This window comes from Ascaphus truei, chromosome 3, assembly GCF_040206685.1.
Source record: "Ascaphus truei isolate aAscTru1 chromosome 3, aAscTru1.hap1, whole genome shotgun sequence".
Classification (NCBI taxonomy): domain Eukaryota; kingdom Metazoa; phylum Chordata; class Amphibia; order Anura; family Ascaphidae; genus Ascaphus; species Ascaphus truei.
Genome location: NC_134485.1, coordinates 214,176,476 through 214,202,386, shown reverse-complemented (window position 1 = coordinate 214,202,386; position 25,911 = coordinate 214,176,476). Strand labels below are relative to the sequence as shown.

Sequence of the window (25,911 nt, the reverse complement as noted above, 5' to 3'; positions counted from 1 at the left end):
GATTGCTGAAATTATTCTCCTGGCAGCTAGAAAGTCTATAATGGTGCAATGGGTGAAGTATGACCCTCCAAACAAGGAAACAATTGAAACATATCTCACTCAGCTAATGACCTTAGATAAAATGGAAACGGAGACAAATAAGGAACAAAAAAACTGAGATTTTCTTTACAAAATGGGAACCCTTTTATTGACTCCCTACCACAGAGTGAAAAAGACCAAATATATCAGGCTTTCACGCACACATCCTGGAGTCTTTTGCGTCAAATTGTACAAGGTCATAGATGAGGTAAACAGAGGGAGAAAAGAACCAGATTAAACAGGTATCAAGAGAAGAGAACAGAATCTCCGAACCTAACGTCTGTAATATGTGTCTGACTAAAGTTATGTTTTGTACATTCTGTGAATTATTTAATTTAAAAATTGTGTATTTTTGAGTTACGTTTGAGCATCTGATTTATACCTTTGTACACACACACACACACACACACACACACACACACACACACACACACACACACACTTTCTTATAAGTACAATTTAAACATGGAAAATTGTAAAGGATGTGTTGAAATCTGTCATGTGTACCAGCAATGTAAGATAATCAATAAAAAGAACAAATGAGAAAAAAAAAAGGAAGATCTAAAATTATTCAGAACCAAATCCTCGTGTTTAGATACATTCTCTCTTTCTGAATTCCACTATTTTTGAACTAAACAAAAATAATATGCTGCCACAATATTACCAATAACACAAGAGTCAAAATATTGCAACAAAGTGGAGGTGTGTCCAGTTCCATTTGCCTTCATCTGTATAGTAAAAGGATTTAAATCAAAGAACTTTTGAACGTTTCAAAGATACACAAAAAACATAAAAGAAACTTTCATTGCAAACTCAGTTATTGGCTGCAGCAGTGCAAACAAGCTACAACAAAGTAATATATATGACCGTTTAGGGGTGATGTTTATGATGAAACCGATGTCCCCTATTATCCAACTTAAAATGTGGGTGGTTGCAATCAAAATGAAACTGTACATGATGTCTTTAAAGCATTTTTGCAATAGCACCAAACCTTGTTGTCAGTTCTGATGGTAACTTTTAGCTGAGGAAGAACACGCTCCACTTCCAGATTCCATTCCGCTGCATCTGTAGTGGATTCCAAAATCTCCTCTTGCTTAGAGGATTCCCCCAGGTCCTGAAGAAGAAAAAAAATGGGCATAATGTAGCTATTGCCACAGTTTGCTCAAGTTGTCATCTCTTTAAAATAAAAATAAAATTTTAAATTAAAATAAAAAAATAAAAAGCTACATTTACCATACTGATGGTGAATTAAAAAGAACTAGACCCTCTTTGTACTGCCAGTTCATGCAAAGACTAGGACAAAGTGGTGACAATTGTCCCAACTAGGTCTGTAAAAACACCGGAGATATGATCGACACTAGGCTAATAAAAACACACACACACATTTATAGGATTTGCCCGTCGTTTAATAGCTGCACTCGGGAATCTCAATATCTGTATAAAACATCTCTTTTTCTGCCATTGGTGCCCAATTAGGAATATCTGAAAATGCATGCTTAGCACACAATTATGAAGATATCCTTATAAAGAATTAAGGACACAAATGGAAACAAAATGTCAAGCAGTTTTCCCAACATTCATTTTAATAACAAGTTTTATACGGGACGATGGCATTGGAGAAATGCAGGTTTTTTTGTGTTTGTTTTTGTTCTCTTTTTAGTCAGTTACAAAGTGCTTTTCCTATGACTACTTACCAGTTTGTGAGTCTGTGCCTTTAGAACATTTAAATCTATCAAGTATTCATCGTTGTCAGTATCCTCCTCTTCCTGTAACTAGAAATACTATATTTTCACATGCATTTATGAACTTCCAGGTATCGAACAAATAATAACTATAATAATTTTTTTTAAAAATCAATGAAAATATATGCAATAACAAAAAGAAATTTCTTCTTCGAAGTAATATTGACATTTTATATATTATTTTTCTTCACCACTATGAAACAATGTCACATGAAGAATATTAACCTACAAGTGTTTACAAAACAAGACCCGAGAGAGAATACTCACGGCAATTTCGTCTTCTATTTTGTTTAATGTCAACTCCGCATCATCTTCCGCTATGGTTTCTTCTTCTAGTTCTTCTACTGGATATGTGGGCCTGAAGCATGCAAATGCCAAAACAGATGAGTTTCAGAGGGTGAAAAAACAAACAAACGGGAAACAGGGAAAATGGACGCTTGGGATACTAGCATTACCAGAGGCTTACATGTCACGTTCTAATGTCCCTCATTAGTACATTCAAGTATTATGGTTCAAACAGAAGAATTTGATCGCTAATAAAAATTCTTAACTCTTTCAAAAAAACAACCTGGAAAAGTGCAAGACAAAAAAAAAAGGAGAGAGAACAAAATCAGTTCTGACTACTTTTGTTGCCCGAACAGTTCATAAGTGTCAATATTTTTTTTACCTACAATTTTTATTATAATTTAAGACAAAACAGAATAGAGCTGAGATTTGGGACTTTTTGATTCGTAGAAGTTTTCTAAAATTAATATTGCATCCGAGGTTTTCATAACTAAATGATGCACCATTCAGATATTTAGCACAAACACACAGTGAAAATGTCTAGTGGCAACTTCTGTAAAGAGAGAGAGAGAGAGAAAAAAATGGTAACCTCCTACCTCTTCCAGCTAAAACCGATATGTTTTAACGCTTCTTCTGCAAAACAATCAAGAACGTAGCATACTTGTTCTCCGTGTCCTGCTTTTAACTTCGAAGGTGGGAAATCCACAGAGCTCCCCTGGAAAAGCAGAATGATTTTTTACATTTAATTTTTTTGTAAATAGTGCAAGCTCAATAATTTTCCAGACAAAGAGTATACAATTGTGCTTCATTGCCTAAAAAAATATACAAGAACTGAGAACTTACAAAGGAACGCAACTCAGAGAGAATGTTGGATATTGTGGCGTTCGGGTCATCGTATTCTTGTGGTTGTTCAAAGTGATGTCCTGATTTATTGATAAGCCAAGCTGCAAGGGTGCTGAACATAAAGAACTGCTCTCCGGGGTTTGTCGGTAATGCAAAATAGTGCCTGTTAGCACAATACACAAACAGAAATTCAAGCAGTTAGTCATAAGTCCAAGCCATTGGTGGTCATTTACTTACATTAGGAGAAGTTCCATAAAGGAGGCACCGGAGCACAGCAAGAAAAAAGGAGGGGGCTACACACCAAAGAAAGCTAAAAATCCTTTATTCCATGATTGACATCATGGTAGTGGATGGGTAAAAGGACTCTCTAACGCGTTTCGGGCCGTCGCCCTTTGTCAAAGAGGATTTTTTACACTGCATCTGCCGCGACTGATATAGGAGTCCCCCTTCTCCAGCTGATCAATTACGTCAGTGAAAAAAAAGCGCGAAATTGCTGTGCTACAATTTGATTGGCTCAAAGAAGAGCCAATGAGATGAATAACATGCTAATACTATTCTCGAGTCAGGGGGCGATCCCAATTTGATGCGTATACACTATGTGTTGTATAATACACGCAGTCAGCAATGCTATTGCGTGATAATTAATAAGAACAACAAACAACATGTTTCAAAGAACATAAAACAACAGTAAAAACGGCAGTCTTATAAGCAATCTAAGGAGTGGAATGGAGAGATAAAGAAATACAAAGTAATAAAACATATACTTATAACAATAGTTTGGTAGACTTAACATAATAGTCCACACAGTATAGTATAGAGTTGTGGATGTACATAATACAACAACAGTATGTCTGAAAGATACCTCTAAGAAAACTTTGGAGAGATGCACATGGAATATATTGATAGGGAATAACAAAATGTAAAAAAAAATGAATGAAAATAAATAAATATAAATATAAATGATAAAAAATGAAAAATAGAAATAATAATAATAATAATAATAATAATAATGATAAAAATAAATAAATGTAAAAAATATGAAAAAATATTAACGAAAATTGAATATAATTTATTTCTAAAAATGTTTTAATTCCCAGTCAATGTTCATACCCCTGGGAGCCAAAGTCCCAAGGGTATAAATCCAGTGCATCTCACGACAGTTAAGGACAGATTCTCTATCTCTACCTCTAGGGTGGCTAATTAATTATATGTTCAATAGCACTAAATGTCATCTTATCTACAGAACCTTCTGAACAGGTATTGAAGTGTCGAGCCACTGGAAATTTATCATCTTTATTTTTGATGGTTCTAACATGTTTACTTATCCTTATTTTTTAGTGGTCTAATTGTTCTGCCAATATAACATGATCCGCATGCACATCTTAAAATATAGATGCCAAATTTAGTGTTGCACGTAAGAAAATAATTAATCCTATATTTGTGGCCCGTATGTATACTTGTAAATGATTTAACAGATAAAGCATACTTGCAAAAATTACAGGACCCACATTTATAAAAGCCATTGGGAACACTCGTCCTTGTCCTAATATTGGGATTGTACATGCTAGGTGAAAGATGATTGCCTAGTGTCTTAGCTTTTTTATACACTATTTTGGGATTAAACCTAGTACACATATCTAGATCTTTATCTAATTTAAGTACTTCCCAATGTTTGTTCAGAATGGAACGTATGTTACCCGCCTGTTTAGAATAAGTAGTGATAAAGAGAGGTATCTCTTTATCCTGATTAGTGTTAGTCTGTGTATAAAATTTATTCTTATTGTGTCTAATCATAAGATCAGACCTTTTAATTGATTTAGCATTCTGTAACGCACTATCGAGCACACTGTCAGAGTATCCACGAACTTTGAATCTCATTCTTAATTGTTCTGCTTGTATGTTGAATGATTCCTCGGTAGAACAAATCCTCCTGAGGCGCAGAAACTGACTTTTAGGGATACCCTTTAACAGTGGTCTGGGATGTGCGCTATTAGCTCTAAGTAGCTCCATATACAGACAGACGTATATAGGAAAGAGAATGCACGCAATTCCCTATAAGCGTAGCCTTAGGCTGCGGCCATGGTGATCGTGACGGCGCGCAGGAGGGCGCGATCACACAGATGTGCCTCTATGAGGCAGTCTATAAAGTGCGCGAACACTCACGGGAGCAGAGGCACCGGCGCTCGAGATGCAGGAGGGAACAGAAAAATCTGTTTTCACACGCGGCAGCCGGGTCACGTGAGCGGTTCGCCCAATGAGGGCGAACCAGCTTAGTGATGTCACGGCCATGCCCCCCTCGTCTCCTCTGCATGCAGGACACAGATCTCTCCTGCTGCAGGCGGCGGGGAGAAGCAGAGTGAACGCTTGCGCCCTATCTAGCGTTCACCATGGCCGCAGCCAAAAGCTTAATAATTTCTTTTTTTTTAAAGTGTTTACTCTAACTTTCATGTAATTGTTTAATAAGGGAAGGAGCACCACATGTATATAAAATTCAGTGGCAGTGAATGGAGTTGATGGAGACGGAAGTCAGAGATGGCGGAAGTGACGTCACTGCTGGAATTAGAGCCCATCAGCAACATTCACTGCCACTAAATTCTGCCAGCTTCCAGCCGCAGGAGGAACACACACACACACAATCTCCCCCCCACAGTGAGCTGCCGAGCATACCCTCTCCCCCCCCCCAGTGAGCCGCCGAGCACATCCTCTCCCCCCCCCGTGAGCCGAGCACAGCCTCCCCCCGCAGTGAGCCGCCGAGCACACCCTCTCTTCCTATCCCCCCCCCCAAATGAGCCACCAGGTTCACTCTCCCCGTCCCCACACAGTGCGCCGCCAAGTACACCCCCCCCCCCCACACAGTGCGCCGCCAAGTACACCCCCTCCACACAGTGAGCCGCCAAGTACACCCCCCCTTGAGCCGCCAAGTACACCCCCCCTTGAGCCGCCGAGCACACCCTCTCCCCCCCCAGTGAGCCGCCGAGCACACCCTCTCCCCCCGTGAGCCGCCGAGCACACCCTCCCCCCCCAGTGAGCCGCTGAGCACACCCTCTCCCCCCCCAGTGAGCCGCCGAGCACACCCTCTCCCCCCCCAGTGAGCCGCCGAGCACACCCCCTCCCCCACCCAGTGAGCCGCCGAGCACACCCTCTCCCAACCCCAGTGAGCCGCCGAGCACACCCTCTCCCAACCCCAGTGAGCCGCCGAGCACACCCTCTCCCCCCTAAGTGAGCCGCCGAGCACACCCTCTCCCCCCCCTAGTGAGCCACCGAGCACACCCTCTCCCCCCCCTAGTGAGCCGCCGAGCACACCCTCTCCCTCCCACAGTGAGCCGCCGAGCACACCCTCTCCCCCGCCCCAGTGAGCTGCCGAGCACATCCTCTCCCTCCCCCCCCGTGAGCCGCCGAGCACATTTCCCCCCCCCCCCCCCCAGTGAGCCGCCGAGTACATCCTCTCCCCCCCCGGTGAGCCGCCGAGCACATCCTCTCCCCCCTCAGTGAGCCGCCGAGTACACCCTCTCCCCCCTCAGTGAGCCGCCGAGTACACCCTCTCCCCCCTCAGTGAGCCGCCGAGTACACCCTCTCCCTTCAAGTGAGCCGCCGAGTACACCCTCTCCCCCTCAGTGAGCCGCCGAGTACACCCTCTCCCCCTCAGTGAGCCGCCGAGTACACCCTCTCCCCCCTCAGTGAGCCGCCGAGTACACCCTCTCCCCCCTCAGTGAGCCGCCGAGTACACCCTCTCCCTTCAAGTGAGCCGCCGAGTACACCCTCTCCCCCCTCAGTGAGCCGCTGAGTACACCCTCTCCCCCCTCAGTGAGCCGCTGAGTACACCCTCTCCCCCCTCAGTGAGCCGCCGAGTACACCCCTCCCACTGTGAGCCGCGTCCGTGTCCCCGTACCTCCATCGGAAGGCTGACACAGCAGCAGGACAAAGCGCCGCCGGGGGGGGGGGGGGGGGGGGAAGGACATAGGGTGGCAGGATCCAGAGAACCACACACACAGTATTCAATTACTATAAATATAGAAGTGCAAATAGCTAAAACACGCGTTCCAAGTCAAATTTCTTTGTGTTTTGGCACTAAAATTGTGTTTTGATTAATTAAAAACATCACCATTACAATTTCTGTGACAAAACAGTGACAAATGACAAAGAAGTTTCACTTAAAATGCACGTGATCAGCAGACAAATGAATGAAATGAAGTACAAATGAACCAAATGGCATTCAGGTGCAGAAGATAAAATCTTGTCAGAACAATTACAGGCCTTTAGTAAATCCTGATGTGAAAATGCAGAGAAAAAATAGAAACAGCAGCGCACTGCCAGGGAGTCAGGTGGTTAAAAAAATATAAATGTATTTATTGATCAAAATAACATCACCCATAGGGGTAGTGTCGCCCTCCTATGCATTTCAGACCAGCGGTCCTTTAACATGGAGTATAATACAGTAGTTAAAATGCGAGCTATATTTCATATATAGAGAATTTGCTGGGTGCCAGTTTTTAACAATGGTACATAACCCACACGGCATCTTAAAATAAACACTAGTATGAGATTTCACATTGCAATTTATAGTTGACCCACTACCCTTAAGCTATGATATTTAGTTATTTCAATTTCCTAATAAATTATAATCATATCCATATATATAAAAAATATATATATTTATCGGTTGTCTGAATAAATTGTTTGTTTATTGCTTAATGTGTCCTCCATTTATTATCCAATTAATTTTATTTAAAAAAGGTACATTTAAGAAGTCCACACTGAGATTGAAAGCATTTAAAAGTACCACCTAACAAAAAATTAAATAAGGGACTTTGGTATTTCCTATAGAGAAACAAGTGATCACAAAAATAAAGGAACAATTGAGTGAATGTAAACAATAAAAATAAATAGTGTGTGCAGTGCTAAAAAGTTAAATAAAGCACTCACAGTGGTTATGATGGTTAATAAACCAATAACAATGATAAGTGTTGGTCCATATCTGCAAAACCTCGGACATGACAAAAAAAAACATAGCAAAACAAGCACAAATCACCCGCTAAGTGAAAATGTGCAGTGCACAAACAAGGTGATGAGATATAAAACTGCAACCATAGGGGATAGTGCAGCTCCGAAAGAAAGGACTTTCCAAATGTCTTGTACATAGACAGAAACAGGTAACGGAGCGCAAGTATCCTGGTATAAACATAAAGAAAGGGAAATATTGTGCAATATTGTATGCAAGAAAGGTTGGATATAACTAAAATATAGTGCAATATGCATTTAGTAAAACATAAAGGCTGTGACCATTGCGGGAGTGATGTCGCAGACGGACGCAGGGGAGGAGGAGTGGACGGCGTGAGCCCCAGGACAGCTCTTACGCTGCGTTTACACCCAGAATGATTGCATTGCTTGTTATTAGCATCTGTTTGTAAGTGCTTCTCCACTTCCTTTATGTTTAGTAAATGCATATTGCACTATATTTTCTCTCTCTTCATTCCATATGAGGGAAGACCTGGTTTACCTATCAGATTGTTGGAGGACGTGGTGCTGTTTGACTTATGTTTGGCTGTTTGACTGCGGAGGGGCTTCCCCCCTATATTGCCAGATTTATTTGGATATTAAACTAGCCAGGTACATGCTGGGTACATTTCAGTGACATTTCTGCAGAGGCTAATGGCCCATCGGATTAACACAGCAGGTTGAATGAGACTGCCAGGGACCCCTGCTGTTAATCCGATGGGCCATTAGTCTGTCTGCAGAAATGTGTGAAATGTTGCAGCATGTACCCATCATGTACCTCGGTCTTTTTGGAGATTGCCCCAGGTTTGTTTTAGAATAATCGTCAGCACTACAGTATGTTAAAATAAAGATGAAAGGTCAAACAGTGGGCTGTTGTCTCCCAACTAAGTGAATGCAGTGAAAGCTGCATGACATCTATACGGCGACATCTCATCCTTCTGTTTGGGTTCTTCTCGAACAATAGTTTTTCTACATCAATGTTATTATGTATATTGGTGTTTAGAGCATTACTTTCTTCATTTACTTCTTTTGGCTATGTAATTTGGTTTTCTGTATTTTACCACTAGATCTGTTTCATGCTATATTGATAACCCAGTCACGGATGGAACAGCTCAACCTATCCCAGATATCCATCTTCTCCTTACCTGGAAATTGCCTTCATGTTGTGCTTCCTCAGTACCTCCTCTTCGTAATTAAGCAACTTCAATTTGTCTATTAAGTCCTCCATCAGCACAAACATGTGAAAGGCAGCACCAGGACCACGGTCCTCCTCGTCCCCTCGCCGGCTGTCCTCTGTCATTGTCAATGCCAAGTGCAGAACGTAATCTTTGGCTTGAGAAGAGTGAGGCGTTTGCTTCTTTCTTCTGGTCTCAGTCAGACTCTGCAAACAAAAAGGGACATTTTGATTGTCTGTTTAATAAAGATCTCTGGATGTGTATCTTGTATCTGTTGCGGTGTTATTTTATTTGACTCGCTGGTATTCTGCTGGGTCAACTTGGCATTTATCTATAATCGTGCTTCCCTTTCTGTGTTATGTTGATCTCCAATTCTACTAGCTTGTGCTTGGTGCACCTTTCATTTGATGTTTGCAGTTCCCCAGAGTTGCATTGCTGTTTTACAGCTTTCGTATGTTACCTTCCTCCTCTGTTCCTGTCATGTTCCCTGGGTATTTGCATTGGTCTTGGCAGATCTGCTCATGTACTGCTCTCTAGAGTCTGGAACTCTCAGGATCTCTACACCCCGAAATGAGTATTGTGTTACAGGTTAAGTGGCACCTTATGTTACCTAAACCTAAATGAAGCAAAAAAAAATAACAGCGCTAAAGAAAGTGTTAGTCGATAATCAAGTGGTTTTATTGTGGGAGAATCGACGTTTCAAACATTGATTCTTCCGCAATAAAATAACACTTTTGATTATCTACCAAGATCTCTGGAGTGCCGGTTTTGCCGAATTTAGGATTTAGTCTGCACTGGACTCTCACAGGGGGTTACTGTGCACCTGGAGCAGTTTGCTTATGTTTGAGTACACCTATTTTTTTACCTGTCACCTTATGTTACCTGAAATGCCAAGGACTAATAAAAACCAACATCTCCAACAATTTAGAAAGCCTTATAACACCCCCTAATACATGGCGTATGCTATGCAATCATTTCTGCAATAATACTATACAAGGCACTTCAGGCTACACCCTGCGAGGTAAAACACAACACTGCACAGCACCACCCCGGATCTCTCCGGGTCACTGCTGCGCCTTCCCGCGGTTGCCATGGGAGACGCGTCACTCGGTGAAGGCTGCAGCCGGAGATCCAGGCCCAGGGACACGCACCGTACAGGGGACACGCACCGTAAAGGAAACAACCCCCCCTCCCCCCCCCCAGAAGTAACGTACAGGCGCCTCCGGTCACTTTAACCCGTTGAGGGCCAGATTGGTCTGCCACGCACTGCTTTGCAGTCTGGTGCTTAACGGGTTAATTAAACAAGTACAATCCGATGCCCTGCCGGACTGGCGCGGAAAAGCAAAGCGCCGCTCCCCATCAGTGATACAGGAGGATGCCTCCGCTATCAGCATTCAGTGGCTATATGAATGAGTGTCTCTCTCTTACGCCCGGTGCTGGATGCGGAGCTCTTCTCTCTCCTTGGCAACGATCAGATCCGCCTACATCATAGCGTGTGCGCGCGCGCCCTGATAAGTGGTTGTCAGGTGGCCAGACGTGAAGCGCTCTGCTGCCGCCATTTTTAGTTGGGGCAACAGTACAGCCTATGCTATGTCACAGGAGATGCATTCATGAGAAGTTAAATGCAGCTGCTGACTAACACCTAGTAACAATACATCGGCTCCATTGAAATTTTTAAATAATGTATTAAACATTTGAAGGTTAAACACAATCTCTAACTGTACTCCTCCTTATGTCCTGTATCTAGGGTGACCAGATTTTGAAAATGAAAAACCGGGACACACAAATTGTTTTATTAATACAACAAATAACATTACTAAAAATGAATATTATAATGATATTTATCTAATAGTGTCACCATTGATGCTGTATTATTCATTCTACCTCTTCCCATTCTCTCTACCTTCTCCCCCATCAGGGCCGCCAACAGAAATCATGCCCACCCCCCCCTCCCCAAAAAAATGTAATCGTCCAACCAAAAAATCTACTCGCCACCTAGCCCCACACCTTAAAAAAGAAATTGAATAAATTCCTAGTAAGAACTAATAACAGGATTCGTTTTTTACATGTAGCCCCGGTACCCCTTAGGATCCTATTGACCCCCTCCTTACCTCGTTGCTGTTGCGAGGTGAAGGAGATACTGCGGGGGTGGGGTTGGAAGGCGAGGGCCTCGCCGGAGCTCCGGACTGCGAGCGCTCAGGGCGCCGCCATTTTGAAATGCGCACGCATGCGCAGTGGTAGCGATCGGGAGTTGCGGCAGCCATTACAGAGTCGCGCATGCGCAGTTGCCATCGCGCACGCGGCCGTCTATACACACAGACTCTGCGGGAACTACAACTCCCATGGGGCCTTGAGAGACATTGACCAGGTGCCCTAGAGCAGCCAATGGGGTTCGAGGATTGCCTGCAGCAGGAGATAGATACTTTTGGCGCGCTGTGAGGAGAGTTGGAGCTGGGTGAGTGAGGGTGTAGGGAGCAGTAGCCCCTGCACTAGGCTAGTCACCCCCATAGGCCCCAGATAACTACTATCCTTGCCCCAGCTTGTGGTTACTTCAGGGACAGGCCTTAACGCTGCAGTTCAGTCAATATCCTGCATGTGTGTTTTTTTAATAAATCAGTTCTGTAGTAAGAAAAAATATTTTTAGCATTTTCTGTTTTTAAAAAAACAACTTTGAAAGACCAATTTTCTTGTATTCTATTTTAACAGCCATTTGCTAAGGCACTGCCCCTTCATGTTCTGTCACAAGCCCTGGCACACCCCTTTGTCAGCCCTGCCCTCCCTCTAGCACATGTCAGTGCAGGAGTGCTCATGAATATTCATGAGCTTCCACTGAGTGACAGAGGCAAATAAAAACATATGCCAGCTCTAATTATGTCACCAAATTTCGCCTGTCAATACATGGAGAACGAATTGACTGGCAGCTATACAGTTCTTTAGGTAATTAGAGATTGCACACATGAAACTATTGAAGTAAAAAAAAAAAAAAGACTGAACTGCAGCTTTAAGTACGGAATCTGCCCCTTTAGCTTTTTGATTAGATCAAGGAACAGCTCATCTGCTGCACAGCCTGATCACTGGGTCTGGGATCAGACCCCCCTCTGGGTAGAGACTATCTCACGGAGGCTCATGCCACGCAGTGACTGTGGCCTGCGGACTGGGGACGGACCAGCCCCAAGGTACAGACGGTACGGTGATGTTATCCACGCCAGAATTCACCCCACGCTTAGGCGGACGGCACGTCGGATCAGGCTGTTATCCTGCTGTACCCGGGTGCAGGAGCTCCGGGCAGGTACCTATTATAGTGCACTAACACTCCACGGGATAGCGCTATCTCTAACACTTTGGGTGGGCCTGGAAATAAGGGACTTCAGGGAATTGGTGCCCAGCACCCAGGTACTTTGGGGACACCTATGTTGGTATGCGGTGGGGTGAACTTCTATACATATAGTTATATGCATATTACTGTGTGGTACAGAGTATCAAGGTTATTACTTATAGTAAAAAGGTTGCTAGCATATATTGTGTGCGTGCATTATTATTATTATTGTTCCTGTAAGAGGACCATCCCACCCTGTTGGGAACCCTTACAGGTGGAGGCACTGTATCCGAAGAATCAGGAAACCCCAAGCTCCCAGCGGCGGAGGTTCAGGCCTTCTGTGAGCCTATCAGGTAATGCACCACACACGGTTACACAGGTGTATTCCCACATATGGTCCTTATCTGCAATTGGGGGGGGCAAATTTTGTTACATTTGGAGGCGCTGCTGAGATCTCAGACCTGGGGTGCTCTATTCAAGTGAAAATTTAGCTGTTGAAGTCACCAACATGTTCTCCCCGTCTAAGCAACAAGAGCGCGACTGAGCGCTGGATCAAGACGAGTCCCCCACCATGTGCTCGCGGTGGGGGATGTGCCCGTGGGCATTTCCTCCCAGGAGGTCATTAATTGGGTCAGATCCCTTCCCGGGTTTGCGCAAGCCCGCCAAATAGGCCGGAAAAGGAACCCCATATACTGCTGGTACATACTCCTTATAGCAACCCGTTATTAAGTAAGGGAGAATCTCACCCCTGCCGCACTAAACTTTCCGGGAGCCTTGCCTCCTGGCTGTCCGGTCATTTTTTCTAAACTGCCTATGTCACTACCGGCCCAAATACCCCACTCCGAGGTCACGCCACTATATTCAGAGCCCCTGATACCCAGAGTGATTTTCAGTCCCGGCTCCCCAGTGGTGACCCCCCTCCAGACTGGGCCCCCACCATCCGCGTACCCCTCTATTGAACGTCAGGCCCGTACAAGACTACAATCCAGTATACAGTCCCGGGCCCCTCAACTCTTGCATCAGGTGGACCCAGCGGCGGAAGGAATTTTACCTCAGCTAGTAGAAGCCCTGAGCCTGTCCTCCCATTCCCATCAATTCCGTAAGCTCAAGATATTCTCAGGGACTAGACCCACGCCTGCGGGTGAGGCCGAATTTGAAGAGTGGAAAGACCACACAGAACACGTGCTCCCGGAGTGGACTTGCTCTGACGCAGTAAAACTGCAACGAATTATCGAGTGCTTACGACTTCTTGCTACGCATATGGTGCACTTTTATGACAATAATCACCCTAACGATGCGACAGCCCTGATCCAGGTCCTAACCCGGACATACGGTGTTCCTAAGGACGCTGTGTCATTACTGGCCAAATTCTACTCTCTCACGCAAGTCGAAGGAGAAGACGTGTCAGAGTTTCTTCGTCGGATCCAGTTGGCTCTATGGCTTCTGGTAAAAAAAGGAGGTTATTCCTGCGGCCCAAGCTAATGGCATGCGAGTCCAGCAACTTCTGCAGGGCACCATGCCTATGCACCCAGTGGCTATACGAGTCAGTTGTACTCTCTCCCCAGACCAGCCGCTAGAGTTCGAAGATTTCATGGATAAAGTACTAGCTCAAGAGAGTAATATACGATTGCACCGGTCCAAACCTCCGAGTGACTCTACGAAACGAGAGAAGACCGCTACCTCTGCCAAGGGATATCATCAAGATGAACTAAAGAGAGCAGTGATCGCAAAAGCCAAAGAAATCGAAGGCGAGGACGATTCCACTGCTCACAAAAATGTAATGGAACATCACAAGCATCAGGGATAGTAACAGCAAAAACAGGAGTGTAACAGAGAACTTATCCCTGTTCAGAATATGCCACTAATCCAGCAGCGTGTTGGTTAATTGAATCCAGCAGTTAACCAACTTCACATGGCTGATTAGAGGTTTGTTAGAAAAAGCCTGTTCCCAGAAACAGGAGGGAGATTTTCCTCAGTACACAAGGGTGGTGACAAGAGGAAAGAGGTCTTGAGCAGAAAGGCTCTGCTGAGATCAAGACACCCAAAGACCTATATTCCTGGACACAGGGGACCCAGGAACCTACCAGAAACTGACATGAAGGGCCACCTGCTTTAAGTTATCTCTCGAGACTTTGGGGAATAGGGTGGTAATGGGATTATCCCTCCAGCCCTGGAGAAAGGGACTGGGGAAGTAAGTTAGCCCTTAAACAGGGTTAGGCGTTTGTTGTTTTCATATGTTTTGCTGTATTAAAGGGATAGGCGCAATAAAGCCTTATTTTAATTTCACCTTAAAAATGGTCTAAATTGCTTACCTCTGCACACATCTCTTACATATGGTGTCAGAAGTTGGGATGAGAGGTGGCCCTTGAAGTTCAAAGGGGCCCCGGAGACTGCGTGTGAATTTTTTTGTGCTTTTGCCTGCATAGTTCCTACAAACAGCCTGAGCAACAAAGCAAAGAATCACATGCAGCAGAGACCAGAATTAAAGGGATACACATCCAGACAGGAAATCTACACTGCACTGAAGAAAGCCACAGATGGACTCTTTTCCCCAATCCCAAGAGGAGAGAGAGAGACTGCTGAAGCAGGTAAACCTTACTTGCCTATCATAATAATGTGTAATATAGTTGTTGATAAAGGGGCTTTGCCTTCCAGCCGTAGTCAGGGTTCAAGAAGTGAGTTAGCGCTCCAGAGGAGCAAGGCTTTGTTTATTGATTTCTTTTAAAAAAAAAATTGCGCTGAAGCAGTGAATACAGACAGTGACCCCCGTGCGGTACTGATTCTGGAAGTAAATGCTGCCACACTGCATAAGACTACCAGCTGTGAAAGGAGTATATGCAGGAAAGTGTGAATATTGATGCAAGACTGTGCTGAAGCAGGGAAACTTTTACAGACGGTGACCGATGCAAGGTACTGATTCTGGGAATTTAAAATGGCCGCCCAGCTGAAGTCAAATACAGACTCTGCAAAAATGGGGAGGAAAATGTGTTCCTGGTGTAAAGAACCCCACCACACTGAGCAGTGTCCCTTCAGGCCTTATTCAGACGATGAGAGTGAGTGCATGCACATTACTGCTAATATTGTAAAACTTACCCAAGGGAAGAAAAAGTCTAAAGAGAGGCCTGTGAGAGCTGCGACCTCTACAAGCAAAATATGCCCACCTGTAAGACTACCACAATTTGGGGTTCTAGCAAATACAGTGATAACAGTTGCAATAGCGCCTCCTGAGGTCAGGAAGAAAAATACACCTGATAGCCCCAAAATGGAGGACAAGATGCGGCGTTCCTGTAATGAACCCTACCCCACGGAAGAGTGGCCCTTCCAGTCCGATAAGGAGGAAGACATCTCTTACGGGGAATCCGAACCGAATCACCCCCACAGAACACTCCAAGAATGGTGGGGGTGCCCGAACTGGGTACGAACCGAAAAGACAGCTCTCTATGATGACGAATGTGATCGGCAGGAGGAAGAGCGGGAACAGCAGATCGCTTAATATTTACGCCACCTAACGCAACTGCAAGGAAAACATGGCGGATACAGTGAAGCTGCTGAAATTTCAAATAAAGACAGAGACCCCCTATTCTGAAGCCAGGGCACGTTGGTATGAATGGCTCCCGATAGCATTAACACAGTTCCCTTTTAAATCACTCCAAGTCCTGTAATATTTCCTCCACTTTATTGGGAAAAGGTAGCAGGGTACAGATGCTTGTGGATGGTGTGTATTGGTGATTATTAGTTAGGAACCGGTAAAAAGAGATGGCCTCACCAAGGGTTATAAACAGAGAAAGGTTCTTTACTCACTGTCTCCAGGGTTGAAAAGGAAGTGAGGTGCGGTGTGGGCAAAGAAAAAGTCTAGGGGCAGACCATGTCTGAACAAACAGGAGGGGGGGCAGACTAGCCCATTCTGGTGAGGATCTTAGAGACTGCTGTAGCAGCTCACTGATGTCATGCTCGCAGGCAAGGAGTGCAACATTGTTGCAAGCCACGCAGGCACAGTATGTGTCTGCAGACTCCATGCAGCTGGGAATAAACTCTGACAGGCAGAAACTGCAAAGGAGAGAGGGGGGTGAGTCAGAAATGTGGCTCTTGTTCCATAACACTCCCCGTCTGGTATCTGTAGATACCACTATATGGCAAGCTATGTGGAACATATGTGCAATACATACAACATAACAATATACTGCAAAGGTCCATATTTCCATAGCAATGTGATACCGGCTGGTACCACTGGCATCAAAGTCCTTTGGCCAGGCTTTCCAGTAAGGGAAGCCGGGTGGGTGCGCAGCTCTTGGTTAGCTTGACGCACCACAATGTCTCTTAAAAGTCCACGGCACTGGTAACCAGTTTTTCCCCATCACAGTCCGATTTGGGCATTAGAAGGATAGTCTCTGTAATGGGTCTTAGGAAGGTTTTAACGATCCCATTCTGGGCCACTTGTACTTCCACTTTGCGAACCCTTTCGTCTTCGCTTGGGATAGTTCTTATTATAAGTCCCATGGGCCATTCATTTCTTGCCACTTGTTTATCTTTCAACAAGACCACATCCCCCACTTGGATATCTGGTTTCACTGTTTGCCATTTGTGGCGTTCTTGGAGTGTCACCAGATACTCACGTCTCCAGCGATCCCAAAATGTGTTGGCCAAGTACTGCACCTGTCTCCACTGTCGTTTGTGCATATCCTTAGAGTGGAAGCCTTCGACTGGGGTGGGGACGTTCCCTACTTTCTGGGTCAGCAGCATTGCTGGTGTCAAAACGCTTGGCGATTCTGGATCTGTTGACACTGGGATTAAGGGCCTAGCATTGACTATTGCTGATATTTCGGCCATGAATGTGGTTAGCACTTCGTGAGTGAGTCAAGTCAGGTCGGTTTTTAGCATTATAGAATCCAAGATACGCCTAACCACTCCGATCATGCGCTCCCATGCTACGCCCATGTGAGAGGAGTGAGGAGGGTTGAATGTCCACGTGCACTCTTGGTCGCGCAGGTATCTTTGGATACTATTGTCTCTATTGTCCTTAGTGTTTATTTGTAATTCCTTGCATGCTCCAACGAAATTGGTACCACAATCGGAGCGTATTTGTTTAACTGGTCCTCTGACTGCAAAGAACCTTCTGAGGGCATTTATGAAGCTTGAAGCATCCATAGATTCTATAACCTCGATGTGTATAGCTCGTGTACTCATGCAGGTGAAGAGTACCGCCCATCGTTTGCTGTTTGCTAGCCCGCCTCTAGTTCTACGTGAGATGACCATCCAGGGCCCAAATACATCGAGTCCTACATAGGTAAAGGGGGGTTCTGTGTTAAGTCTGTCGACAGTTAGATCCGCCATCCTTTGGTCTTGGCTTTTGCCTCTCAGCATTCGGCACCTAACACATTTGTGGAGATTACTGGCCACGCACCTTTTCATGCCAACGACCCAAATGCCCGCCGCCCTAATGGCGCCTTCGGTGAAGTGTCGTCCCTGATGCATGACTTGTTCGTGGTAGTGGCGCACCAACAAAGTGGCGATGTGATGCCGGCCAGGGATGATAAGAGGGTTGCTTTCCTCCCTGCTCAGTTGGGACTTATTGAGGCGGCCTCCTACTCTCATGAGGCCGTCTTTGTCGATGAAGGGATTCAACTTCCAAAGTGGACTGTTTTCGTTAACACTCTTCTTTCCGCGAATGCATTTGATCTCTTCCGCATATGTTTCTCTTTGAACATGACTGAGAACAGTTTCCTTAGCCTTTGTAATTTCCTCTACGGTGCGCAGCTCTTTGCAGATGTGCCAGCCGTGGCAGCCGGTAGTTTTACCATCTGGTGTCTGGCGGAAGGAGGAGGCTATATGCCCGAGACGGGCTACTGTTCGCAGAAGGGCCGTCCACTTTGAGAAGCGTTGGAATCGATGTGATCCGAATGCGTTTTTGTGCGATACATTGGTGAGTACCACGGATACTTGTAGGGGCCTTATCTCCGTATCCTTTTCGGGATCCACGAGTTCAAAATCGTCAACTGGGGTTGGTAGCGTTTCCGCAGGCTGCGCAAGAAACATTGGTCCTGTGAGCCACGACGTATTCTGCAGTTGAGATGCGGGTACTGATCTGGTGGCGTGATCTGCGGGATTTTGCTCTGTGGGCACGTGGTGCCATTGTTCTGGTTGGGTTGACTTCCTGATTCTTTCTACACGGTTAGCTACGTATACGTAGAATCTCCTTTTCTTATTGTAGATGTATCCCAGTACCACCTTGCTATCTGTGTAGAGTTTGACGGCATCTGGTTTGCTGTCCATCTCATTCTCGATAAGCTCCGCCAGTTCTACTGCTAACACTGCACCACACAGCTCGAGTCTGGGTATAGTATGGTCAGGTTGTGGCGCCAGCTTAGCTTTGCCAAGGATGAACCTGATGTGGCAACTTCCATCCACGTCCGTGGTTTTTAGGTAGGCCACCGCTGCTATAGCTTTGGTGGAGGCATCTGAGAACACGCAAAGCTCTTTGCTGTGTGCGGCGGTGAGAGATATAGGTGAATAGGGGCGTGGGATTTGCAGTTGCTCGAGGGCCTTCAGGGAGTGTTTCCACGTTTCCCACTCTTTCCGTTTTTCTGGAGGTAGTGGGGTGTCCCATTCCTGTTTTTCGAAGGACATTTCTCTGAGGAGGGACTTCCCTTGTATAGTGACAGGAGCCACGAATCCTAGCGGGTCGTAGAGACTGTTAACGGTGGACAGGACTCCGCGACGTGTGAAGGGTTTTTCTTCGATGGCTACCTGGAACGTGAAGGTGTCCGTTTTAAGATTCCAGCTTATCCCCAGGCTCCGCTGTATGGGAGGCGTGTCGGTCCCCAGATCCAAATTCTTGAGATCTGGTGCTTGATCATCTGCGTGAAACGCCTTCATCACTGTGGCACTGTTGGAAGCTATTTTGTGCAACCTTAGGTTGGCCTTCGCTAACATCTTTTGTGTCCTCTTGAGTAGATCTACGGCTTCTTCTTCGGTGGGAACTGATTTTAATCCGTCGTCCACATAGAAGTCTCTTTCGACGAAGCTCCTGGCGTCTTTCCCGAACTCTGCTTCTCCGTCTTGGGCCGTTCTTCTGAGGCCGTAGGCTGCCACTGCAGGTGATGGGCTGTTCCCGAAGACATGTACTTTCATGCGGTACTCCGTGATTTCTTTTTCTACGTCGTCATCTTGGTACCACAGGAATCTTAGGTAGTTACGGTTGTCTTCTCGCACAAGGAAGCAGTGGAACATCTGTTGAATGTCTGCGGTTACGGCGATAGGTTCCTTGCGGAAGCGGATCAGCACTCCCAGAAGACTGTTCGTCAGATCCGGCCCGGTGAGGAGAACATCGTTTAGGGAGACTCCCTGATGCTGAGCGCTGGAGTCGAATACCACTCGGATTTGGCCAGGTTTCTGGGGGTGGTAGACGCCAAACGACGGGAGGTACCAGCATTCTTCGCCTTCTTTCATTGGGGGCGCCGACTCTGCATGGCCACTGTGGAAGATTTTTTGCATGAAGGCCACAAAGTGTTCCTTGGTCTCCGGTTTCCTTTGTAGGTTACGGCGGAGCGAAGCGAGCCTAGACATAGCATGGTCTCTGTTGTTTGGGAGGCGTCTTCTTGGCGAGCGGAAAGGTAGTGGGGCCACCCAACTGCCCAATTCGTCCTTGAAGAGCTCCTTATCCATTAACCTCAAGAATTCTTTGTCTTCCATTGATGGCGCCTGTTTGTCGTCGTCCTTTGTTGTCTGGAACACTGTACTCCCTAGGTCATTGGGGTATTTTCTTGCCACAGGCGCATCTCCGTAGTTCCTTTTGGTCTCGAGCTTCTCGTGGACCTGAAAGTGGTTCGGACAAGGTTTGAAGTGGGATATATGACCGTTCTCCAACAAGTTCGTCTGTAGGGCGCCTACGTTGTCGGGTCCTCGTATCCTGTCTATGCATACTTCTCCAACTACCACCCATCCTAGATCGAGCCTTTGGGCGCTTGGGCCGTTGTGGTCCCCATTTCGCTGTTCGCGGATCTTGTGTGCTCTCATGATGTCTCTGCCAAGTAGCAGCAGGATCTGGGCATCTTCGTCTAGTGGTGGGATATGATCGGCAATGGTTTTTAGATGGGGATGGTGTCGCGCCACGTCTGGCGTGGGGATCTCAGTCCTATCTTCTGCCATGTGATTGCACTCGATGAGTGTGGGAAGGGGCATGCTCACTTTGCCGTCTATTGAGCATATGGTGTAGCCATTCACTCTTCTCCCTGTAGTCTCCATTCACCCTGCGCACGTTCTGAGAGTGTAAGGAGAAGTACTGTCTTGTATGTTGAACATATCGAAGAATTCTGACCTGACCAGCGATCGGTTGCTCTGGTCGTCGATGATCGCATACATCCGTTTGGCTCTTTGGGGTTGTCCCTCTGGGTGCACTGCTACCAGACATATTTTAGAGCAAGATCTACCGTCGTTTCCTTCTCCGCATACTTCTGTGCATTTGGATGCTACTGACGTCGGGGGGGGTGTGTCTCCCACTTCTTCCTCCCCGCCCTGCTTTGTCGGAGGGTTAGGGGCTTTGCTTGCTTTGGGCTTCATAGCTTCCGGGTGTAGAGCGGCTATGTGCCTGTCGCTATCGCACTCTGTGCATTTCATAGCTTCTTTGCAGTCCTTGAATAAATGAGTTGTGGAAGCACAACATTTGAAACAGGCTCCCCATTCCCTGAGTAGGTTCTTTCGCTCCTCTATGGGTTTCATCCTGAATCCGAAGCACTTGTTAAGTGGATGCGGCTTTTTGTGGATAGGGCATTCTTTGTTAAGGTCCCTTGGTTTTTTGTCCCTGTCGGCCGTCTGGCTGGGACTCGCGTGGGTCGTAGGGGGCACGTCCGTCCTGTGGACCGAGATGGGTGTTCTGGAGTCCTTGCACCTTGCTGTTGACCTTTCGTTCCTCGGGTGGCTGGCGCTGGATGTGGTTTGCGCCCCTAAGATGAAGCTGGGGTCGTTTCTTGTCTTTGCCGCTTCGCAGATGAAGCTCACGAAGAATGAGAATGGGGGGAAGACAACCTGCTTCTCCCTTTTGTATTTGGAACCTTGTGAAAGCCACCTTTCTTGGAGGTTGAAGGGTAGCTTCTCCAGGATGGGTCTCACTCCACGAGCTGAATCTAGGGCGTTGAGACCTATTAAGGAATGGTCTTTCCTTGCGGACTCCAGTTCTTGCAGCAGGTCTCCAAGATCTCGTAACTTCGAGTAGTCTTTACTCGTGATCTTGGGGAAGCTCTCGATTCTTTTGAAGAGTGAATCCTCGACTGCTTCAGGGCTGCCATAGGTCTCTTCTAGCCTTTCCCACACTAGGTCCAGACCTACTTGGGGTTGATGTGCGTTTGCCGTCCGAAGTCTCTGCGCTTGCTCCCTGGATACGTTCCCCAAGAACTTAACTAACATGTTGAGCTCTTCCCTTGCTGAGAAGTCCAAGCTGTCGATTGCGTCTTTGAACGTGAACTTCCACGTCCTGTAGTTCTCAGGGCGGTCGTCGAAGCTGATGAGTCCTGCGTGCACCAAGTCGCGCCGGATCATGTACTTGGCTATGTCTGTCAGACCTGAAACGTCGGCGCGTTTGCCCCGTTCTGAGGTAGTTGCTGGGACGGTCCGTGCGGTCGCCTCTTCCTTGGCGTGGACGCGTGATGGCTGCTGGCCAGTGTGAGGGGCTGTTTTCTCCCGCGTGGGTGTACCTGGATTACGAGCCTGTTGTGGTGCATCCGTGTGCGCTCTGGCGTGTGGATCACTGTTGCGGCTGTGGCTATCCCAGGCAGCGTATGCCACTGACAGAGCAGCGTCTTCTCCTCGTGGTCCTAGCGAGTCTTCGTTGTCTGTGGTGTCGCTCCCTCCGTGTTGAGATGGTGCGCTGGTGTTTACACTGAAGAGGCTCCTTACGTAGTCTTCAGTGCGTTGGGCTGGATCCTCTGAAGCTATCCGTCTGTACGGTAGCTCCCCGCCGTCCTGTCTCGCAGCTGCTTCTAGGACTTCGGCTTGGGCTATGGCGGCGGCGGCTTCCTTCTCTTGATTAAGTGCCTCTAGATCCGCGTCCAATTCGGCCTTTTTACGCGCCGCGGCAGCGGCGGCATTTGCAGCGGCGGCGGTAGCATTGGCGGCGGTGGCATTAGCAGCGGCATTGGCAGCGGCGGCAGTGGCGGCGGCATTCTGCTCCTCCTCTTCTATGCGCGCTCTTTCTGCCCTTACGGCTGCCTCTCTCCGACCATATTCGGCCCTGGCACGTGCGGCCTCTGCTGTGGCTCGCGCCTTGGTAGCGCTCGCGCTTGCGCTAGATGCGTGAGATTGCACTGATCTTGCTGACCTTGATGAGTGTCTGGATATGCTTGAGCGCTGCGATGCAGTTTCCAGCAAAAGGTCTTTTCTCTGGTCTTCGGCCTCAGTAATAGTGGTCTGCACGAAGCCGTCACGCTCCAGGTCAGTTGCCTCCTGCTGGTCGCGTTCGCTGAGGCTTTCCTCTGTGTTAATTCTTTTTAGGTAGGCGAGATATATTTGTGACAGCATTTGGTAACGTTTGTGACTTGACCTCAATTGGGCTATAGCTTGCCTAATTTGTTTCTCCTGATCACTAGTGCTTGCAACGTTACATATTTCACGACCAGTGTCCTCCCAGGCCTTCTCTAACCTTTCGCGGTGTGCTTCAATGTCATTCTCATATTTTTCGCGGGCCTTTTGTGTCAGTGTGACTGTCCGTTTAGGCCTTGCGCCTGCCTGCGCCTGTTGCAGATGCGCAGCGGTCTCTGTGTCTGAGAGATCGCTTTCCTGCGTGATGTCTGGTGAGGCTCTGAGTTCTGCCATGCTGTAGGTGTGTGTAGGCCTTTGCCAGTGCGTGTGGCGTGCGGTCTTTTACCTTGTCAGCGATGGGCGTCTGTCTCAGATGATGCCGAGCGGTGTCCTGCAGCGTGCAGCGTTGGGGTAGCTGTACTTACAGATGTCCGTTGGCTCCTCACTGTGGGGCTGAGCAGCGGGTGGACTCAGACAGAGAAAAAGGCAATTAGGTATTGTGAGAGAAGCACTGTTAGTTGCAAGGCTGTGTGCAGTTTGCTGTATAAAGCTTGCTGCCCTGTCTGGCAGAGTGAAGCTGCTGCTTGTCCTGGGGTGCAGAGACTATTCTGTATAGCATAAAGTCTTTGAGTAGTAGCTGCTGTGTGATTCCTTTGTGTAGTATTAGCAAAGTAAGGCTGCTCACTGTCTTTGCATAAAGCTGTGGTAGTTTGCTGTGTAGAGGCTTGTGGCTCTGTGTAGCAACGTGCTTGTGCAATGTGGTGAGAGACTGCTGTTTATTTATTTGCTACGTAAGCTGCTCGCTTGTATCTTTAGCATAAAGGCTGTGAGTAGCAGCTCCTCTGTGTGTATTTCCCAAGGCACACGGTCCTCTTTTTACTATTCTGAAGCCAGGGCACGTTGGTATGAATGGCTCCCGATAGCATTAACACAGTTCCCTTTTAAATCACTCCAAGTCCTGTAATATTTCCTCCACTTTATTGGGAAAAGGTAGCAGGGTACAGATGCTTGTGGATGGTGTGTATTGGTGATTATTAGTTAGGAACCGGTAAAAAGAGATGGCCTCACCAAGGGTTATAAACAGAGAAAGGTTCTTTACTCACTGTCTCCAGGGTTGAAAAGGAAGTGAGGTGCGGTGTGGGCAAAGGAAAAGTCTAGGGGCAGACCATGTCTGAACAAACAGGAGGGGGGGCAGACTAGCCCATTCTGGTGAGGATCTTAGAGACTGCTGTAGCAGCTCACTGATGTCATGCTCGCAGGCAAGGAGTGCAACATTGTTGCAAGCCACGCAGGCACAGTATGTGTCTGCAGACTCCATGCAGCTGGGAATAAACTCTGACAGGCAGAAACTGCAAAGGAGAGAGGGGGGTGAGTCAGAAATGTGGCTCTTGTTCCATAACACCCCCAGTGTCCCTGATGGGACGGAGTCGTCAAAAACAAAAAGGCGGAAAAAGAAAAAGAAAAAAGGGTCTTCACTTACCGTGGAAGGAACAGACACCTCTGCAGATCCCGCGGAGGAAAAGGGAGTCCGAGATGCCCTGCAGCCTAGAGAAAATGGAGAATCAGTCCCGCGTATGACCGAATATCCAGAGGGCCCAAGGCAGAAGTCGTGTACCCCAAAGAAGTGTCTGTCCGGTGCTAATAGTGAGAACCCCTCAACCAACCATACCAGGGAAGCGGAGCCGGAACCAATGAGTGACGATCCCTTGACCAGCCCTGAAGATGCCCTGAAAATTGCCAGGCGTGACTGTGATCTGCTCTGGAAACAATTGAAACTGAAGAAAGATGATTACGCAGGGCTACTGAAAAATAACATGAAGCTACAGAATACTGTGCTCACGATGTACTCTTTGGCCAGGACAGAATTGGACGGTCTCAAGACTGAGCTAGATACTGCACACGCTACTATTACCAGCATGGATGAAAAGCAGAGTCAATCCGATAGAATGATTGCTAATCTGAAGCAGAAGTATGAGTTGGCACTGAAGGAGATTACAGTCTTTCAGCAAGAGGATCACAGTCTTCGCCTAGGACTGAAGGCCTCACAACAAAAGGTCAACAGTGTCCGAACAGAGGTGGACGTATCCCAGAAGGAGGTTCACACTCTCCGCACAGCACTGGATGCCTCACACCAAGAGATCAGCAGTTGTCGCACAGAACTGGAAGTCTCTAAAAAGGAACTTCACAGTTTCACTAAGGAACTGGACATCTCTCAAAAATCTATCCTCGGTCTTAATATGGATCTTAAAGTCTCATGAAGGAGCTTCAGACCCTCAACCTAGAGATGGAAGTCTCACGCCAGGAGACCAGGAGTCTCAAAGCCGAAGTGCGTAAATGGGAGGGGGACTACAAGGAGGCCCTGAATATTACAGAGACTGCAAAAAGAGACAATTTAAGACTAAAAGAAGAAAATTCTGATTTAACAGACCACGTCTTTCAAAAAAATCTGCAGGCTGCTAAGGAAATACAAGTGCTGCAGGAACGTCTGATTACCCATTGTGTCCTCGCAAAGCAGCATGATAAACTGAAAGCTACCCTGACCATCACCAAAGCATCGCTAGAGGCTAAGCTTAGAGGGCAGGTGACTCGGTACAAGAGGGAGCGCAGAAAGGTCCAGAAACTGAGACGAGTATCTGCGACCCACGTAAAGAATTTCACAGTGTCCCACAAAACAATGAATGATAGGTGGAAGCAAGCTCAGAGAAAACACAGGGAAGAAATAAAGACCCTGAAAGGAGAATGACATGAAACACTCAAGAAACAGAGTGAGAATCTGCAGACCAGTAACTTACAGATGCCTCCAATACGGGAAAAGGTATTGGCTCTGCCCAAGCATCGGTATCCCACCGTAACTAAGGCCCGTGAGGACAAGGGTACAGTGAGAGCTGGGGACACCACTCACCTTCAAAACAAGATTGCGAAGTTTGAGCCACCTAAGAAAGCACTAGCCAAACCTGCAACCACCCAA

At 46.8% G+C, this 25,911-nt stretch overlaps 1 protein-coding gene across 7 annotated transcripts in view; it reads right to left on the bottom strand.

The window, feature by feature from the left end:
* IFT57 (intraflagellar transport 57) overlaps positions 1–25,911 on the bottom strand; it is a 56,904-nt gene that overhangs the window by 10,545 nt on the left and 20,448 nt on the right. The window contains exons 1-7 of one of the 7 annotated variants that reach the window (XM_075590072.1): positions 11,230–11,444; positions 9,089–9,324; positions 2,949–3,111; positions 2,702–2,820; positions 2,088–2,178; positions 1,773–1,844; positions 1,070–1,192 (exon numbers count right to left, since the gene is read on the bottom strand). In XM_075590072.1, coding sequence (XP_075446187.1) covers positions 1,070–1,192; positions 1,773–1,844; positions 2,088–2,178; positions 2,702–2,820; positions 2,949–3,111; positions 9,089–9,324; positions 11,230–11,397 — 972 coding nt within the window. In that variant the 5' untranslated portion in view covers positions 11,398–11,444. Of the gene's footprint in view, positions 1–1,069; positions 1,193–1,772; positions 1,851–2,087; positions 2,179–2,701; positions 2,821–2,948; positions 3,112–9,088; positions 9,325–9,578; positions 9,952–10,194; positions 10,288–10,332; positions 10,641–11,229; positions 11,445–25,911 lie in introns of those variants that run through there. The other 6 variants (XM_075590071.1, XM_075590074.1, XM_075590075.1 and 3 more) reach the window with 6 other exon arrangements.